The sequence below is a fragment of the Sciurus carolinensis genome, chromosome 3 (genome assembly GCF_902686445.1).
Source record: "Sciurus carolinensis chromosome 3, mSciCar1.2, whole genome shotgun sequence".
NCBI lineage: Eukaryota > Metazoa > Chordata > Mammalia > Rodentia > Sciuridae > Sciurus > Sciurus carolinensis.
The window spans coordinates 135055004-135076070 of NC_062215.1; the positions used below are offsets into that span (position 1 = coordinate 135055004).

Here is a 21067-nt window from a genome sequence, read left to right on the forward strand (position 1 = left end):
ATTAAAAAGATTATTGTGAAAATCATGACAAAGGTCTAATTCAGCTTTTAGAAAAAAAAAAAAAATTAGGGAATTAAAGTGTATGTGCAGAACCAGGCATGGTGGCTCGTGCGTGTGATCCCTGCTGCATAGGAGGACAAAGCAGGAGGATCACAAGTTTGAGGCCAGTCTGGGCAATTTAGTGAGACCCTATTTTAAAAAATAATTTTTTTTTTAAAGGCTGAGAATATAAACTCAGTGCTTGTCTAGCTTGGTCGATGCCCTGGGTTCAATCTTCAACCCCAACCCTCCCCCACAAAAAAGAAAGTACTTGCAGAGATACGAAATTACTTCAGTAATAAATATGAAAGCCAGTGATTTATTAGTGGTTTTATGGCATCAGTGTTTTCTTTGACGGAGAGAAGCATTGGACTGGCGCCCAGGATGCTATTTTCTGTTTTCTGTTGAACTGTGAAGAAGTCTTAAAATATCTTGAGACACCGTTGAACATGTTGGGGCTGTCTGTGTATTTATCTCTTGTTTCTTTGAACAGCCATACGCTCCCCGTGTAGTCTTTTTTTACTGTCTAGATTCATATTAACTTTCAGTGATCAAAAGAAGATCTATATTGGAGACGACAACCCTCTCACATTGATTGTTAAGGCTCAGAATCAAGGAGAAGGTGCCTATGAAGCTGAGCTCATCATTTCCATGCCACCGCAGGCTGATTTCATCGGGGTTGTCCGAAACAGTGAAGTAAGCAAGCTACCTCTTTAAAAATTGAAATGCACTCACAGGTCTTATTAACATTAATGAGCTACGCCCCTATTTAGTGAAACAGGACTTAGCCATTCTACCTAAGGCTAAATTGCTAGACAATAGAGTGCCTGTTTTATGTAATTCCTTTTAGGCCTAATACTTTACATAATGCATTGATAGAACATTTTAAAAATTGCTAACTAAGTGCCTGAAAATGAGGTCAGAAAGATAAAGTGTCTAAGCCTGTCCATCAAATTATTTGTCAGAGGAACTGTGGTTATGTATGTAAGTCCTCTAGGGATCTTTCCCAAACACTTTTGCATTTATGTGTGGTGATCATACAGAGTTCTGACTTCTCTCCGATTCCACATTTGCTGAGATTTATTTTCTTCATTAAAAAAAAAGTAAATGTGGGGGCTGGGGAGATAGCTCAGTTGGTAGAGTGCGTAACTGCGTGATGCTGAGTTGTAACTTTATAATCTTGTGGTTTCTACTTTTTTTGCCATTAATTTATTTTCCTTTTCACCTCTATTTTCTTTGTCTGTTAAAGGCCTTAGCAAGACTTTCCTGTGCATTTAAGACAGAAAACCAAACCCGCCAAGTGGTATGTGACCTGGGAAACCCAATGAAGGCTGGAACTCAAGTAAGACATTTTAATTGAATAGATTTTTTTCTCCCACAGACAAAATACTTTGCTGTTCTCTGCATTTGTTCCTAGTATTAAAACAATAGCAGCAACAAAAATTTCAAAACAGTGTCTTTAATTTGGTTTTGAGTATCATGATTAGCAGAGTTCTGTTCAGTTTGAACAAGATACTAAAATAATGAGTTGTGTTATCATCCTGTACTCACTAAGCTGCTTTTGACACTGCCTTTAGTTTAGTAAATGGGTGAGAACATGGATTAAGAACTATTATAGCTGGAGATAGAGCTTTTAGTTGGTAGAGTGCTTGCCTAGCATGCAGCCGGTCTTGGGTTCAATCCCTAGTACCATAAAGAACAAAAAAAGACAACAACAACAACAACAACAACAAAAAAAAAACTAAAAAAGAAGCTGAAATTATAATTTTGATATGTTAAAGTGATGCTTTAATGGATGCTCAAAAACTACTCTGGCAGATACCAGGACTGTCCTCTTAGGTGAGATAGTCTCTTCTTATTAAGTCCTGTATTACAGGTTCAGCCTAGAAGATCAAAGGGAAATTGAGTTGGATCAGGCACCCCTTCAGATAGTGGAGCCAGGGAGCATAGGAGCTTGAAAAGAAGCAAGCACTCGATTGGTCTCTTCCCAAATCTACTATTTTGTCTATTATGTCTTGTGTTTCTGGTATCATATCTAAGAAGCCTAACCCAACATCATAAAGATTTACTCATATATATTCTTCTCAGAGTTTTATAGTTTTAGTTCTTACAGTTAGGTCTTTGACCCATTTTGAGTTAAAATTATTTCTACATGATTTGATGTACTATATTATTCTATTATTATACTTGCTACAACTAAGGTAAAATTACTGTAATTGTGTTAAAGTTACTTGTTTACAAGCATCTACCTTTCTTAGTCTCTGAGCTTCATGAGGACAAGGCTTGTGTCTTCTATTGTGATTACCTGGTATTTATGCTTCATTAAATATGTTTTTATTAAGTAAGAAAAAAAAAAGGAAACAAAAGCATGCCTCCTATATTTCAGTATAAAGGAAAACATGACTATGTAGTGTTGCTTGTACAGTACAGTAATTTATTTAATGACACATTAATATTGACAATTTGAGGTCTGTGTTACTATGGAGCTAAACATTCCATATTTCTTTCTTTTTTTTTATTTTTTTGCTTGTTCTAATTGGTCGTATTTCTTGAAGTATATTTTTCTCTAAAAATCATTGTTTCTACAAGCATGGTATCTTAGGGAAGAGGGCTTGAACAAATACTTTGAGTTCCTTTTACTTCTCATGTACTCCTGTCGTTAACAACAGAGCATCTTTTTTATTTTTTGGTATCCTTAGCTCTCTCACTCACAGACCATTCAGTGTAGAGGGTTCCTGGTTATTCCAAGTTGCCAGCTCCAGGCTTTCCAAAATGGAAAGCAGGAGGCAGTTCCAGAAGGTGCCACCGTTCTTTGTGTCATTTGTATCATCCTTTAGAAGCCTGCTTTCTTTCACCTTTGACTCAGTTGTTTGTGATCAGCAGCAATTAGGATGTTTGGTGCCCCAGGGGTTTGTGAAGGGTGAGGTAGGAGCAATTCTGGTTCTGGCCAGACTCAGGCCTCTTAACTATCTTCTCTTACTCTCCTAAACTGCCCTCTTCTTTTCTTCCTGACCCATTAAGACAGTTCAGTTGTTAGCTTCCTATTACCAAATCATTGTGCCTAATTGATTAATTGAATCAACAAACATTTACTTTTGTATGTTTTAGAAAGATAGTTAATATCATAAGGAGGTATGATTATGATTAGTAATTGTTATTGTTGTTTAATAGGTTCCATTATGGATTGGCCCAAGTGTGTTAAATAATTTAACCGAAAACCATATTTAATTATCAGTGTTCACTTTTACTATATACTCAGAAAAAGTATATTTTAGAACATTTATTTTTATTTGGACATTGGATTTGAAACTCACATTTCTGATTATACATTGACTAACATCATCATCTTTTTCTCTTCCTTCAGCTCTTAGCTGGTCTTCGATTCAGTGTCCACCAGCAATCAGAGATGGATACTTCTGTGAAATTTGATTTACAAATCCAAAGGTATGAGAACACCTTGTGTTAGCTTCTACTAACTATTGAGGAAATGTGTTACAGATATATTATATAATACACTTTAAATATTATGGAATAGTATAGATTAAAATTTCAATACTTTCTGGAATTTTTAAAATCAGTATTTACATTATAAGAATAATTTTGTCAATTTTGAGTTTGTAGGACAAAATTAAACATTAAGAAATAAAGCTTGATTATCTTCTTGGAATTAAATGCTATAGAAAATAATTGTTTTGACTTAGAAGATTTTCATTTCTTTGTTGCTTCAAATCTGTTCTTTTTTAGTTTTGCTGGGTTTACCTCAATAGGATTTTGATGATGTTTGTGTTCAATTCAGACATAAATTTGTTCTTTTTCTTTTTCAGCTCTAATCTTTTTGACAAAGTAAGCCCAGTTGTATCATACAGAGTTGACCTTGCTGTTTTAGCTGCTGTTGAGATAAGAGGGTTAGTATGATTACTAAGTTGAGAATCTTGTTGACATGATTGCTTTTGAAATGTTACTGTAAGCTCAAGTTTCTTTTGGGTCACTGACACTCCATGTTAGTGGTGTTTTACTAAGATTCTATAGAAATAAGGTCTTAGGTATGTTTCAGAACTCAAATATTTATTTGATAGTCCTTTGAAAAGAAATAAGACATGGCAATAATACTCTCAAAATAAATTTACTGAGCCTTTGCACAAATTCCCACTCACCTGTTTTGTGTAGATTTAATAATAGCAGCTTCTGTACCTGTATGCACACTTGTTTTATCTTTTAAGATTCTTTTTTATTAGATCTGATTTTATTCATTTGAATACAGCATATTTTTGAAAATGAACTGACTATATCATTTTGATATTCATGGTAGGTTTTCTTTGGTCATTGTTTAGAGTCTCAAGTCCTGATCATATCTTTCTTCCGATTCCAAATTGGGAGCACAAGGAGAACCCCGAGACTGAAGAAGATGTTGGACCAGTTGTTCAGCACATTTATGAGGTTTGCAGCTATTGGATTTAAGGGAAACCTAGTGGGACAGCCAACAAAGAGAATAGTTAAACTATGTTTTAAAAACAATGCTCTGGGGGTTGGGGAGATAGCTCAGTTGGTAGAGTGCTTGCCTTTGCCTTGTAAGCACAAGGCCCTGGGTTCGATCCCCAGCACCCAAAAAAAAAAAAAAAAAAAAAAAAATGCTATGTAATTTTTATGTAAACGCTGGATAGATTTAGTGTGTATCATAATTTCTTTGAATTTATCCCTATTTCTAAGTTTGTTTTTAATAGACAAATAGCTTTACATGTTTAAAGAAGGTAATTGATACAATTTGTTATATAAAACCAATTCTACTTGAATAAATGAAATGGCTCATTGGGTATTTTCCCATGGACATTTTTGCAATTCTGACTAGAAATTCAAATGCCTATAGTAGATAATCAAAATTTTATTTCTATAGGATGAAAATTTTTGTCATCACTAATCAATAAGTATTTAATATTTAACTCTTGTTTGTATTTTCATCCTGATACATATTTACTCTAAAGACAAATGTTGAGTTTGATCTTTTTTGCATAATGATCCTGTTGTAGTTCAGAGTCTATTTGTGGAAACTCTGCTATTACTCTAATCCTCTTGATAATATGATTTCTAAAGTTGGCATAGGGGAATGATTATAGGATAAATTTTTGCCCAAGATATTTATATTTTTTTCCTCATTAGCTGAGAAACAATGGTCCAAGTTCATTCAGCAAGGCCATGCTAAATCTTCAGTGGCCTTATAAATATAACAACAACACTTTGTTGTACATCCTTCATTATGACATTGATGGACCAATGAACTGTACTTCAGATATGGAGATCAACCCTTTGAGAATTAAGGTAATGTGCTTAATGGCAGCTCTTTATTATGATTACTTTTTATTGTTTTCTTACTACACCTATAAGTGAAATGCATGAAATAGAACAACTATATTATTGCATAGACGTTGCCCAAATATTATAATTCATAACCAGAACACTAAGAATTAGATTATTTATAAAATGGATAATTATTAATTCTGTGAAGTCGTACTGAACCATATTTATGGAGTGTTTATTAAGCCTTGTAAGATGTTCTTAAGTGAGTTGATTTGACCTTAGATGCATCATACTTGTTTTATCCAATGTATAATAATGGTTTAAGGCTGTTATTTTGTTGGAATTTGTGTCTTTGGAATAAGATATACCATTTTACTTGTGATTCTCTTAATTTACATGATAAAGGAAAGTATTATTTTATAGAACATAAAAATATGCTCTGGGATATAGTCATCATGATCCTAGCACATACATTTCTTTAACTCAAAAAACTCTACACCAAGAATACAAATAATCCAGTCAACAAATGGGCTAAGGAAATGAACAGACACTTCACAGAAGAAGATGTACAAGCGGTCAACAGATATATGAAAAAATGTTCAACATCCCTAGTAATAAGGGAAATGCAAATCAATACTACCCTAAGATTCCATCTCACCCCTATTAGAATGGCGATTATCAAGAACACAAGCAACAATAGGTGTTGGCGAGGATGTGGGGAAAAAGGTACACTCATACATTGCTGGTGGGGCTGCAAATTAGTGCAGCCACTCTGGAAAGCAGTGTGGAGATTCCTCAGAAAGCTTGGAATGGAACCACCATTTGACCCAGCTATCCCACTCCTCGGCCTATACCCAAAGGACTTAAAATCAGCATACTACAGAGATACAGCCACATCAATATTCATAGCTGCTCAATTCACAATAGCCAGATTGTGGAACCAACCTAGATGTCCTTCAATTGATGAATGGATAAAGAAACTGTGGTGTATATATACAATGGAATATTACTCAGCCATAAAGAATGATAAAATTATGGCATTGGCAGGCAAATGAATGAAATTTGAGAATATCATGCTGAGATAAGCCAATCTCAAAAAACTAAAGGATGAATGATCTCGCTGATAAGTGGATGATGACACATAATGGGGGATGGGAGGAGTTAGTGTTAGTGTTAGGGTTAGGGTTAGGGTTAGGGTTAGGGAGGGTGGCAAGAATGGAGAAAGGAAGGACTGTATAGAGGGAAAAGAGGGATGGGAGGGGTGGGGGGGAAGGGAAAAATAACAGAATGAATCAAACAACATTACTCTATGTAAATTTATGATTACACAAATGGAATGCCTTTACTCCATGTACAGAGAATCAAAATGTATCCCATTTGTTTACAATAAAAAATAAATAAACACCTAGGGATAAAGATAAAAAAAAAAAGCTACTGTTCAGTATGGTCTAAGGAAAGTTAAGGAAACAGTAAAAAAATATGCTCAAAATTAACAGTCATCACAGATGTACTTTGGAATTTCAGGTGTTTCTGTGTTTTCATCAGTTTCCCCTTTAGTTTTGCAATAAGAGAGATAGTAATGGCTAGGGAAAGCTAATTTTTTTAAAGACATATTAAGGACTCTATATTTTCTGTCCTTAACTCTTCTCAACATATTAAGTGGTGAATTTTCTGTGCAACCAAATTTTCATGCACTACTTGTTAATTGTATGTAACAGACTTTTGTCAAAATGTCAATGTAAAATGTTTTCCATTATTATTTATCACCTTTTTGCAATGCAATACAGATCTCATCTTTGCAAACAACTGAAAAGAATGACACAGTTGCTGGGCAAGGTGACCGGAACCATCTCATCACAAAGCGAGATCTCGCCCTCAGTGAAGGAGATGTTCACACTTTGGTAAGTGCCATTTCAAGTACACGAACTATAAACATTTGAGAATATGTGATTACAGGACTGATGCCAAAGAACATTTCAAAAATAACAACAGCTGTGCTTGAAAGAACTACATATATTTTTATACTACTCAGTCCTCTTACTTTCTTTTTCCTAGTCAAATTAATGCCAAATTTTTAAATAATCTGTCCATACAGATTGCTATTAAAAATATTTTATGTTCCAAATTATTTTTCTGATTCTGCTCCTTTAACTGACCTCTTTCTGAGTCTCACCCTGATCTTTGAGGTTTTAGTGTAATACTGCAGGAAGAACCCAGAAAGCCTCAATGAAAATATATTAGAATAACTAACATTATGATTAAATTTGGTTGAGTGAGATTATACTTTGACTATGTTTTAAAGGAGTTTATCATTTAACTTTTTAAAAATTAGCAGACCTACAAACCACTACCTAGTAGAGAAGCTCTTATAGTGACTTATGTTTGGTAGCAATCATTAGTTACTTTTACATCATATTCTGTATTCCTTCTTTTTTTTTTTTTTTTTTGGCGGTGCTGGGGATCAAACCCAGGGCCTCATGCTTGCAAGGCAAGCACTCTACCGACTGAGCTATCTCCCCAGCCCCTGTATTCCTTCTTAATCCTTACCCAGTTCACTCACTCAGTGACTTTTAGCTCACTTAATTCCTTCTAGGATGCTCTTTTCTCCTGGTTTTCCATCTACCACCACTAACTGCTTCTTAATGTCCATTTTCAGACCTTTAACTTATAGAGTACTCCATGACTCAGATCTCAGGGCTCTTCTCTGCTTCACCTACATTCACTTACTAGATCTGTGCTGGTACACTACTGAGTTTTGATGTCAGTCACATTTCAAGAGTTCAACAGTCCTGTGAAGTAGCAGCTATTCTGTCACACAGCTTACTTATCTCTATATTGATGACTTCTGTCACTGTGGAAAGTAATTTTGGACAGTGATCTTATCAAGTCTCATGACTGTAAATACTACCTGATGCACAAGACTTTGAGTTATATTTCTGACCTAATCCTCTGTATTGAACTCTAGAATCCAATATCCAACTGCCTACTAGAACTTACCTTAAATGTCTAATAGTAAAATTCATTCTAAAATTATACCCTTCACTCTAAAAGAAGACAGGTGCCAGCCAAGACTAATGTATTGAACAAAGATATCTTTCAGAATTGATAGAAAAATAAAAACTTTCAATGATAGGCATAAACTAGTAGAATTCATGACAACTAAGCCAGCATTATAAGAAATACTTAAAGATATACTATACAGAGGAACCCCAAAACTATCCCCAAAGCTCCAAAACAGATGAGGATCATAGAATAGCAACCAACTAAACGAAAATCAAGACCAAATTAAATATAATATCAACAACAAAAAGGGCAGGAAGTAATAACCATTTATCCATAACAACTGAATGTAAATGATTTCCACTCCCCAATTAAAAGCATAGAGTGGGGGGCTGGGGAGATAGCTCAGTCTGTAGAGTGCTTACCTTGCAAGCACAAAGCCCTGGGTTTGACCCCCAGCACCCCCCCCCCCAAAAAAAAAGCATAGAGTGACAGAATGGGTTAAAAAACAATATCCATCTATATGCTGTTTGCAAGAGACTCATTTCATAGGCAAAGCTGCTCATGGACTGAAAGTAAAAGGATGGGAAAAAAATTCCATGCAAGTGCAGACCAAAAACAAGTAGTAGTAGTAACAATTTTATGTCTATAGATTTCAAGCAAAAATTATTAAATAGAGACAGAAGGCCATTACATCCTGTTAAAGGGAGCAGTCCTATAAGAAGATATAATGATAGTAAGTATATGTGCCTCAAATGTCAGTGCATGTAATTACATTAAAAACAACAACAACAAAAACCTTCTTGACATTAAATACCAATTAATCTCCAATACAATAATCCTAGGGGATCTCAACACACCCCTATCACCAATGGACAGGTCATCCATACATAAACTGAATAAAGATATTTCCAACCTAAATGATACTATAAATCAAACAGACTTAATAGGCATAAACAGAATGTTTCACCCCCCCAAACAGCTGAATTTACTTTCTTCTCAGCAACTCATGGAACCTTTTCTAATTTAGATCATTTTCTAGGTCACAGTGTAAGTCTTAGCAAATACAAAAATAATTGATATTTCCTGTACATCCTATTAGGTCATAATAGAATAAAACTAGAAATCAACAGCAAGACAAATAATAGAAACCACATAAACACTTGGAGATTGAATAATATTTTTTAAAATGAGGAATGCGTCAGGAAATCAAAAATTTTTAGAAACACTTGAGATAAGAGATATAAAATCTCTGGGATAGTATAAAAGCAGTTCTAAGAGGAAAATTTATAGCATTAAGTGCCTATATTAAAAAATGGAAAAATGTTCAACATCTCTAGTAATAAGAGAAATGCAAATCAAAACCACCCTAAGATTCCATCTCACCCCAATTAGAATGGTGATTATCAAGAATACAAGCAACAACAGGTGTTGGCGAGGATGTGGGGAGAAAGGTACACTCATACATTGCTGGTGGGGCTGCAAATTAGTGCAGCCACTCTGGAAAGCAGTGTGGAGACTCCTTAGAAAACTTGGAATGGAACCACCATTTGACCCAGCTATCCCACTCCTTGGCCTATACCCAAAGAACTTAAAATCAGCATATTACAGAGATACAGCCACATCAATGTTCATAGCTGCTCAGTTCACAATAGCCAGATTGTGGAACCAGCCTAGATGTCCTTCAATTGATGAATGGATAAAGAAACTGTGGTGTATATATACAATGGAATATTACTCAGCCATAAAGAATGATAAAATTATGGCATTTGCAGGCAAATGGATGAAACTGGAGAATATCATGCTAAGTGAGATAAGCCAATCTCAAAAAACCAAAGGACGAATGATCTCGCTGATAAGTGGATGATGACACATAATGGGGGGTGGGAGAGGTTAGTGTTAGGGTTAGAGTTAGGGTTAGGGAGGGTGGCAAGAATGGAGGAAGGACTCTATAGAGGGAAAAGAGGGGTGGAAGGGGTGGGGGGAAGGGAAAAAATAACAAAATGAATCAAACAGCATTACTCTATGTAAATTTATGATTACACAAATGGTATGCCTTGACTCCATGTACAAACAGAGAAACAACATGTATCCCATTTGTTTACAATAAAAAAAAAAAATTAGAGCAAGCCCAAATAAATAAGCCTATGTTCCACCTCAAGGTCTTAGAAAAGGAAGAACAAACTAATTCTAAAACCAGTAGAAGACAGGAAATAATATCAGAGCCAAAATTAATGAAATTGAGAATAAAAAAAATACACATGATTAATATGACAAAGAGTTGGTTCTTCAAAAAGATAAATAAGATTGATAAACCCTTAGCCAAACTAACCAAAAGAAAGAGAAAATCCAAGTAGACAAAATTAGAGATGAAAAGGGAAATATTACTACAGATACTTCTGAAATCCAAAGCATCATTAGAAACTATTTTGAAAATTTATACTCCAGTAAACTGGAAAATCCAGAAGACGTTGACAAATTTCTAGACACATTAACTTGCTCCAATTGAACCAGGAAGATACAGAAAATCTAAACAGACTGGTATCAAGTAATGAAATAAAACAGCAATTAAAAATCTTCCAAGAAAGAAAAGGCCAGGACCAAATGGATTGTCGACCAAGCTCTATCAGACCTTTAAAGAAGAACTAACACATATTTCTCAAATCATTCCATGAAATGAAAGGGCAGGAACACTTCCAAATACATTGTATGAAACTGTATAACCCTGATACCAAAACTAGACAAAGACAAATCTAGGAAAACTATAGACCAGTATCCCTGATGAGCATAGATGCAAAAATTAATAAAATATTAGCCAACTGCATTCAAATACATATCAAGAAGATTATACACCATGATCCAGTTGGTTTCAACCAGAGATGTAAGATTGGTTCAACATATTCAAATCAATAAGTGTAATTCACCTCTTAAATAGAATTAAGAACAAGAATCAGATGATTATCTGAATAGATGCAGAAAAGGTTTTTGATAAAATCCAGGGAAATGCAAATCAAAACTAACATTTCATCTTACTCCAGTCAAAATGGCAATTATCAAGAATACAAATAATAATAAATGTTGGTGAGGATGTGGGAGAAAAGGAACACTCATACTTTCCTGGAGGGTCTGCACATTGTATAACTACTCAGGAAAGCAGTATGGAGATTCCTCAAAAGAATGGACGTGGAACCACCATGTTACCCAGCTATAGTACTCCACTGATTATTTTTCCAAAATAACTAAAATCAGCATATTATAGTGATACAGCCACATCAATATTTATAGTGTCACAATTCACAATAACTGATTATGGAACTAGTCAGATACCTGTCAATAGATGAGTGTATATACACCGTGGAGTTTTACTCAGCCATAAAGAATGCAGTTATGGTATTTGCCAGGAAACGATTGGAACCGGAGAATATCACGCTAAGTAAAAGAAACCAGACTCAGAAAGTGAAGTGTCGATATTTTCTTTCATATGTACAAGCTAACAAAGTAAGGGGGGAAAAGGTTGGGGAGAGTCAGATATCATAAAGGTATAGGGAAGACCAGTGGGGTAGAAGAAGGAGGTCAAGAGGGAGGGAGGGAGGAAGGATGGGCAAGGGGAGGAAATGCAGAATGAATATGACAAACTTCCTCTGTGTACATGTGTTTATATACCACAGTGAATCCCTCCTTTATGTATATCTATAAAGCACCAATCAAAAATAAATAAATGAGCGAGAGGAAGAGGAATAGAGTAGAGGAAGGAGAATAGGGGGAAAGAGAAAAGGAGGGAAAGTGGGGGTTCCTGGGACTAAAATGGATTAAATCAAATTTGATTCATGTATGATTTTGTCAAAATGAACCCATTTATTATATATAACTATAATGTTCTAATAAAAGAAAAAATATATATACCCTTGAGTTTTCTGAACTCTGCTTTTTCCACAGTGATCCACATTGAGTAGATATCAACCCCATTCTCTGTTCAAACCTGCATCTTCTCTTTTTTCTCAAATTGCACTTCTTACATTTTAGCAAATTCAATGTTCAAAAAACCCAGAATCTGACTGCTTCTCACCAGCTACACCACTTTTACAACCTAACCCAAGCCACGAGCCACCTTCTTCTCTGTTGGACTATTGCTAAACCCTTACTTGGTTTCTGAATGTTTTCCTTCTTCCCTCTACCGTTTATTCACCACACAGAAGCCATGTGACTCTTTCAAATATAAGTCAGGTCATGTCACTCCAGTGCCTTCCCATCTAACTAAAAAGAAAATTAAAAGAAAAAAAAAAAGGCCAGAGCCTACAACAGCCCCTCAACTCGGCATGACCTGGGCTCTTCCTCCCTCTCTGCCTGCCACCTCTCCTCTCCTTACTTGCTCGGCTTCTCTCCTTGTCCACCTGGCTTTTCATTGAACAGTGTTTCTGCCTCCAGATTTGGAAAACGGCTCTTGCAGCGCCTGGAATGATTTTTGTCCAGACATCCCTGACCAACCATGTGAAATGAAAACTGCCTTTACTCCAGCTCCACCCCCCACAAACTCACTCTTGATCCTGCAGTTTACAAACTATAGAACTGTAATTTTAAAAATTGAGATAAAACTTACATAAACGCAGAATTCACCACCTTAACCATTTCGAAGTATATAATGAAGTGGCTTTTAGTATATTCACATTAGACAACCGTTACCACTGTAACTCCAAAAGGGTGTTTGTCACCCCAAAAAGAAGTAACTGTACCCATTAAGCAGTTACTTCCCATTCTCTGCTACCACCAGCCCCTGGTTAACTCTTAATTTGCTTTTAATATCTCATTTGCTTATTCCTGACTTTCCATAGATATTGCTTCCTATAATATGTGGCCTCTTGTGTTTGGCTTCTTGTACTTTAGATTCATTGATGTTGTAGCATGTGTGAGTACTGCATTCATTTTTATAACTACATATTGTTCCATTGTATAGATACTACCTTTTGTTTATTCATTCATTGATTTGATGGAAATTTAGATTGTTTCTTTTTGGATCTTTTTTTTTGTGTGTGTGCTGGGGATTGAACCCAGGGCCTTGTGCATGCAAGGCAAGCACTCTACCAGATGAGCTATATCCCCAGCCTAGATTGTTTCTTTTTGTCTGTTTTTAATAGGACTGCTGTGAGTAGTCATACAAAAGTTTTTATATGAACACGTGTTTCAGTTCCCTTGGGAATAAACCTAGGAATGAGATAACTGGGGTTATATGGAAATTTTGTGTTTAACTTTTTGAAGAAACTGTTTTCCAAAGTGGATCCCAATACACAGGATGCTGAATCAGGAAGATCACTGGAGCTCAGGAGTTCCTATGCATACTGAGCAGTGTAGCAAGACCTTGTCTGGGAAAAAAAAATGTCTGCACCACTTACAGTCTCAACAAGCAATATATGATGCTTCCAATTTCTATAAAACCTTTATATTACTAGTCATTGTTTCGTTTTTGTTTGATTGCTTTTAATTTTTTATAGTCGTCCCATTTAGTGTGAAGCACTATTTCATTGTGGTTTTTAATTGCCTTTCCCTATTGACTAATGTTGCTAAGCATCTTTTCATTTGAAAAAATGTCTGTTAAAATCCTTTTTTCCATTTTTAAATTGTTTTCCCCCGTCTTTTATTATTGAGTTGCAAAGAGTTCTTTATATGTGGATATCACCCTTATTAGATATATGATTGCACATATTTCCTCTTATTCTGTGTGAGTTTCCACGTTCTTGATAGTATCCTTTGATGCACAAAAGTTTTGAAATATAAGAAGCTCAATTTATCTCTGTCATCTTTTGTTGTTTATATTTTTTTTTATATTTTAAAATCATCAATGGGCTTAGTAGTACATGCCTGTAATCCCAGAGGCTCGGGAGGCTGAGGCAGGAGTCTCAACTTCAAATCCAACCTCAGCAAAAGTGAGGCACTGAGCAACTCAGCGAGACCCTGTCTCTAAGTAAAATACAAAATAGGGCTGGGGATGTAGCTTAGCGGATGAGTGCCCCTGAGTTCAATCCCCAGTACCCACCCCCCCAAAAAAAAAATCATAAAACCATCATTAAGGGTAATGTTATAAAATTTACATCTAGCTTTTCTAGTTTTCTAAATTTTACTCTTACAGCTCTTACATTTACATCTGTTTCATTTTGAGTTAATTTTTGTATGTGGCATGAGGTAGGGGTTCAGATTCATTCTTTGCATGTGACTATTTAGTTGTCTGGCACTATTTATTGAAAATATAAATGGTCTTGGCCTCTTATTGAAACCAAAGTGGTCATAAATATGTATGGGTTTATGACAATCCCATTTTATTTTTTTCATTATTATAACACATATTAACTGTATTGAGGTTCACTGTGATATTTCCATGCATGCACACATTGTGCATTGATCATGTCCATCCTCTACCTTTGCTGCCCCGCAAGGTCATACCCTTCCCTGTCCCTAGTAATCCCTCTTCTGCTTTCTCACTTCTAGTCCATTGTCCCATATGTGTGTTCTTGATGCCAAAACCAAATTGTTTGGATTCCCATAGCTCTGCAAGAGTAAGTTGTGAATTTGGGAAGTGTGAATCATCTAATGTTTTTTTCTTTTGTAAGATTGTTTTGACTGTTTGGGGTTTTTTGCAGTTCCATATGAACTATAGGACGAACTTGTCCATTTCTTCAAATAAAGGTCATCGAAATCTTGAGAACAGTTGCCTGGCCAGCAACTTGGAGAGTATTACCATCTTACCAATATCATGCCTTTCTGTCAATGAACACTAGCTGTCTATTTATTTAGGTTTTCTTTAATTTTAACAATATTTTGTAGTTTTCAGTGTACTGCTCTTGCATTTATGTAGTTATTAGTTATGTTATTCCTATGTATTTTGTTCTTTTTGATGCTGTTTTTAAAAAAAATTTCCTTTGTGGATTTCAGATTTTTTAATTGCTCATATTATTTGTATGTTGATCTTGTGTCTTATATCTTTTCTGTACCTGTTAGCTTTTATTAATTTTTATGAGTATTGTTTAATGTTTTCTATATTTAAGACATTGTCATCTACAAAGAGAGAGCTGTTATTCATTCTTTCATTATGTTGTTGTTGCTTAATTGTCCTGACTAGAACCTTCTATACAATGTTGACTAGAAGTGGCATGAGTAAGCAGTCATCCTTGTCTTTCTTGTGGTCTTAGAGACAAGTATCCAGTGTCTCACCGTTAAGAGTGGTATTAGCTGTGGGCATTTGTAGATGCCCTTTATTAGATCTAGGGAGTTCACTTGTGCTGTCCATCCACTGTGGTACCACTTATTGGATAGCATTGCTGTGAAGTGTATGCATGTGACTTGTTTAATGCACTGTGACTGGCACACAGAAGGTGATGCATATTTGTTTTCTTTGGCTACCAACCTTCAAGTTACTGATAAAAATATGAAGTGTGGCAGAGGTTATCAACTTGCTGTTTTTTACAGGTCTGACATGGAGTAATCACTGAAAATTCACTTGGTTTCCCTTTCTTTTGCACAGGGATATTGTGATTTGAGTTTCATGTCTCACTGTAATCAACACATTCTCGTGTCACCTCAGGAATGTTGAGTTCTAGCCATAAAAACGAGTCTTTTAAGTTATAGATTTTATCTTTCTATAACAAATCACACTAAAATCAACCTCTTCATCACAAACATTATAGTCTTGACTATTAGCCTGGTTATTTTAAGCATTAATTCTGCAAGACAAAAGGCTCTAGAGAATCTCTTTGACATTTACATAAAAAGAATAAAATACAATGTCTAATATTTAAATATTGTAAAGATTATCAAATGTCCTTCTTTGGGGTAAGTAAATCATTTGTTTGGACAGGGTTGTGGAATTGCTCAGTGCTTGAGGATTGTCTGCCAGGTTGGGCGACTAGACAGAGGCAAGAGTGCTATCCTGTACGTGAAGTCTTTACTGTGGACCGAGACCTTCATGAATGTAAGTAGACAGATGTAATAGCAGATTTATCCATTTTTTTCAAAGAAATCAAAAATGTCTGACATCTGGGAAATCATCTCTTTGTTATTTCCATGCAGAAGGAAAACCAGAATCATTCATATTCTCTGAAGTCATCTGCTTCATTTAATGTCATAGAGTTTCCTTACAAAAACCTTCCAATTGAGGATATCTTCAACTCCACATTAGTAAGTCATGGATTTTAAAGAATGGATAAATGCACTCAATTCAAATGCCTTAGATGTTTTTATTTAGTTATTTTTAATGGCACTTTAATCATTTTGATATTTAAAGTAATGGAAGAGGTATTTGATAGGATTATGACCTTTAAAAAATATTACTTTACTACCCTACCCTAGATTTATCAAAGCTGGACCTTTTACTATTGCATCGTGTCTTATATAAGAGAATTTATAGTGTATACTAAATTATGTGGTGATGTTTAAGAATATTTTCTCCCCACAAAGTTAGAAAGTTGGAAGTTAACTGCTACAAGTGAAGGCATTGGGAAGATTTTTGAGGATTGAAAATGGGGTCAGCCATCATAAACTGGATTGGATTATTTAGAAATCATTTCAGATGCAACTGGAAATGTTTTTGAGAATTTTAATGTGTATGTTTACATTTTGATACCAAACATGTGACCACCAAATTATTGTATGCAAAAAAGAATGCAATGTGACTACTATTGAAATAAAATTTAATAGGTACTCAAGTACTTAGTCATCTATAAATTATTTTTAAGACTAAAGATCTTTTATGCGCAACAGGTTACCACTAATGTCACCTGGGGCATTCAGCCAGCGCCCATGCCTGTGCCTGTGTGGGTGATCATTTTAGCAGTTCTGGCAGGATTGCTGTTGCTGGCTGTTTTGGTTTTTGTAATGTACAGGGTAAGTAATGGATTTAGAAAGAGGGAGGAAGGGAGGGAGGGAAACAGAAAAAATGAGAAGGGAGGGAGGGAAGAAAGAAAGTGGTATAATGATATCCTATGATTTATTTGAAGGAAGAGAAATTGCACAGTGTCATGTAAATTTTCTTGGATATTATATAGTCACTAAAAAACATTTTTGGGGGGAGGATTTCATGAAAATTGAAGTGGGATCAATAGAGCATAGCAAAGGAATTAGGGGGAGGGAGGAGAGCCAGGAAAGGGGGGATAGGGAAAAATATTGACCAAATTATCTTGTTATATGGTATGCATGTATGTGTTATATGGTATGCATGTATGACTATGTATCAGTGAATGTCACCATTAGGTATAATTATAATGCACCAAGAAAAATATGGAAGAATATTTTTAGTTTTCTATATTGATGTGAAAATAATGTTTTTGCTTCAACTGACAGATGGGTTTTTTTAAACGTGTTCGGCCACCTCAAGAAGAACAGGAAAGGGAACAGCTTCAACCACATGAAAATGGTGAAGGAAACTCAGAAACTTAACTGTGATTTTTAAGTTATACTACATCCTGGATCATTAGAATTACCAACTTGATTATAGATTTAAATTTCCTTCATGAGGAATAAAATTCCAAGACTTCTACTGAAGGTACCCAGTGACCTCTGTCTAACCACAGAATTTGAGAGCAATATCTTTTGGCCTTCTTTTTATAAACAAGTTCAGGGTAGTACACATAACACTGCCCTATGTTTTTAGATATTTAAATAATAAAATTTCAAATGATGATTTTTATTCGATGTACATAAGACAGTGCCTCAGATACTACTTTATATAAAATAGTACCTATTATAATTACTATTTCTGATTTAGTATTTTGGGTTTTGCTGTTCATTGTTATAGTTTTAAAGCAATCAAAATTTGTACCTTAGCATCCACATTTTTTTTTTTTTTTTTTTTTTTGGTACAGGTACTTAATATGTATTACACTACAGTTGACTTTTAAATCTACTAAAAGCTTTGAAATTACATGAAGTTGGATTTTAATATTTGTTACATGGTGAACTTTAAAAAAAAAAATGCATGATACCACCAGAATTCTTTCCTGGAGTCTGGTTGTTAGGTTTAGGTCAGTGGTTGAGCATGTGTTTAGCATGTGTGAGGCCTTGAGTTCAATCCCCAGCCCTGGGGAAAAAAAATTTTCCTGTAATAATAACGGTACTATATCTTAATATGAAAATTGGGTACTTGTGACTAATTTTTATTTATATTTAATCCATAATCTGATTTATTACTTTAATTTGTATAGTTTAAGTTCTATAAGCAATCCTTTAAGCCAACCTTTACTAAAATGAATTCTGTATTCAATTTTGTGTGTGATACTTTAATTTCAGCTCAATATCATGATGGTTAAAGCCATGTGGAGTTGAAAATCATTTCCAAAGCACATCTATCCTTTTTTCATCTGGCTATTTACAGTACACTTAACAGAAAGCATTTTAATTGAAGGACTATTACTTTATTAATAGCATGTTCTTAGATTAGAGTGGAGTCTTTAGTTATTAATTTATTTTCCTCCTATATATGTATTTTCCCTTTTATTTCTAAAATTGTTGCAATAACGGGTCAAGATCATTTTCATTACAGACAGGAACCTGAATTCCCATTCCTGCCCTATGAGAAATGCGTGGGATCAAAACTCTGCAGGTAGCTCCCTGGTTTACTTTAGCAGTAGCATGACGCTACTCCTATAGGCAGTACCTCAGTTTAAGCAAGGTAACGTGTAAAACCAGTATCAGTTATCAAAATAACTGCAAAAGGGTATTTTGGTAAGCTGTTCAACTTATTAAAAACCTTTTAAAGCTTTCTTAGGATTTTTTTTGGCTTTTTTTTTTTTTTTTTTTTAACAGAAATTACTTTTTAAATAAAAGTAGCATAGGCAGCAAGTTGTAGTATTATATGCCTGCAGGGTGGTGAATCTTCTGGTGGAATGTGTGATTTATTCACAGTTCCTTAAGACCTAGGGATGACTTTTAATTATTCCTATTTTGGTGCAATCACATCCTGTTATACTCTAGAAATTGAGACTTTAATTGCTTTTAAATGCTGTCCTCATTAGGCAATGATAAATATTTCCCTTAAGTAATTGACTATTTTTCTGTATTTTAAAAATGATTGAAATTTATCTTGCCATATCTTGTGTTATAATTCTATACACAAGTGAATGACCTGAACTGGAGAATATATTCACAAAGTAGAAGCACATTTAGATCCAAGTTAGAACATAGACAAAACCTTATATTTAGCTTTAGTGAGTTTTAAAATTAATGGGTTTGGGAGTATAGAATTTATTAGTAACTTGAAATATCTCAATCATATGCAATAAGTATTTTTATTATCAACAAATTTAAATTTAAGAAAAAGGTACTTTTATCTGAGGGCAAAGTGTTGCCTACCACCAAGCAGTCACTAAGTTGATCTATAGCAACTTTTTTCTTATCTGTTTTTCCATCTAAGAGCTGTCATTCATAAAAATACACTCTGAATAGAAATTCACTCTTTGGCAGATGTTAATATTTGCTTTCATTCAGTCTTTTCCTTTTATGAACTCTATCTTAAGGAATCTTCGATTAGAGATTAAAAGATGCTGTAGTTGGAAATTTACAAGATGTTTTAAATTGCTTTTATGAAATGTAGTGTTAGGCTGTTGTATGGATTTTCTTTCAAAAATGAACATTTATATCTCTATAAAAATATGGAAAATTTGAAAGTCTACTCTGAGGAAAATGTTAGAATTTTTCCCTAAAGTGGCACATGAGTATATTTGACTAAATATCAAAAAAATTGCTCTGTGGAATCTATTTTAATCTTTGAACATTTTAAATACTGCTGTATTTGTGATTTATTGAAAATTAAAGTTAATTTCAAAGTAGAAAATTCTCATAATCTGAGAATGATTTTATAAAAATGAGCTAGAGGATATTAAAAGCTTTTGACATAGTTGAGAAATATTGATACTGATATTGGTTTCTTGTATGGGTATTTATTTTGGAATTGATATTTTGAGGACATTTGTGTGAAGGTCACTTTTTTCCTTTTCCTTTCTCTTATGATTAATTACCATCGATTCTGATTCAGTGCTTAATCATTGTAAAAGGTAAAGCAATTAGATTATTGCCACAATTATACCAGTGTTATGAAATTACTTATTCATAGTTAATTCTCATGAATATAATATTTATATAAAGAGAAAATCCAAGTGTTAATAAAAGAGAGTTTACTGGCTTCTTTAAGAGAACTGAGAAAAATTTTTCATATTGAATCATGACCCTAAGAGGAGATTTATGGGGCACTTGTCTAGTATTAGCAGATCCGATAGTGTTTGTAAAGCAAACAGAATGTGAAGTTGATATAGGTTACTATGTGGATGAGCCAGATGGACAAGAATAAGTTGTTATACCTGTGTGTGGCCGTTGCCTATCTCAGTGTCGGCTTGTTTACTCTTGGATAACTTGCATATGTAGTAATTTGAGAAATAATAACCAAAAAAGAAAATCTGAAAAGTGACTTTTGGAATCCCAAAAAAATGAAATTACTTAATATTCTGTGCTTTGGAAAATGTTCCTTTTAACTTGTTGGTTTTGAGTGTGAACAATGAACTTTTGGATGTGTAGCAAGCATTATGTTCTTGTATTTTGTTATAATTTCTGATACATAATGAACTTCTTGGAAGAGGTATTGAATCTTTGGTTTTTTGTTGTCATTGTTATCAAGTGCAATATAACAATGTAACCAAACCTAGCTAATATCAAATTCATCATTAATTTAGTAAGTCTAAAGAGCAGATATTTAGTAGTATTT

General features: G+C 34.4%; 1 protein-coding gene across 2 annotated transcripts in view; it reads left to right on the plus strand.

Annotated features, from left to right (window-relative positions):
* Positions 1 to 18571, plus strand: part of Itgav (integrin subunit alpha V) — an 82206-nt gene extending 63635 nt beyond the window's left edge. For both annotated transcript variants that reach the window (XM_047543665.1, XM_047543664.1), the window contains exons 20-30: positions 588 to 735; positions 1289 to 1381; positions 3404 to 3483; positions 3864 to 3944; positions 4371 to 4476; positions 5194 to 5352; positions 7119 to 7232; positions 16175 to 16288; positions 16387 to 16494; positions 17077 to 17199; positions 17656 to 18571. In XM_047543665.1, the coding sequence (XP_047399621.1) occupies positions 588 to 735; positions 1289 to 1381; positions 3404 to 3483; positions 3864 to 3944; positions 4371 to 4476; positions 5194 to 5352; positions 7119 to 7232; positions 16175 to 16288; positions 16387 to 16494; positions 17077 to 17199; positions 17656 to 17751 (1222 nt within the window). In that variant the 3' untranslated portion in view covers positions 17752 to 18571. The remainder of the gene's footprint in view (positions 1 to 587; positions 736 to 1288; positions 1382 to 3403; positions 3484 to 3863; positions 3945 to 4370; positions 4477 to 5193; positions 5353 to 7118; positions 7233 to 16174; positions 16289 to 16386; positions 16495 to 17076; positions 17200 to 17655) is intronic.
* Positions 18572 to 21067: the final 2496 nt, after the last annotated feature.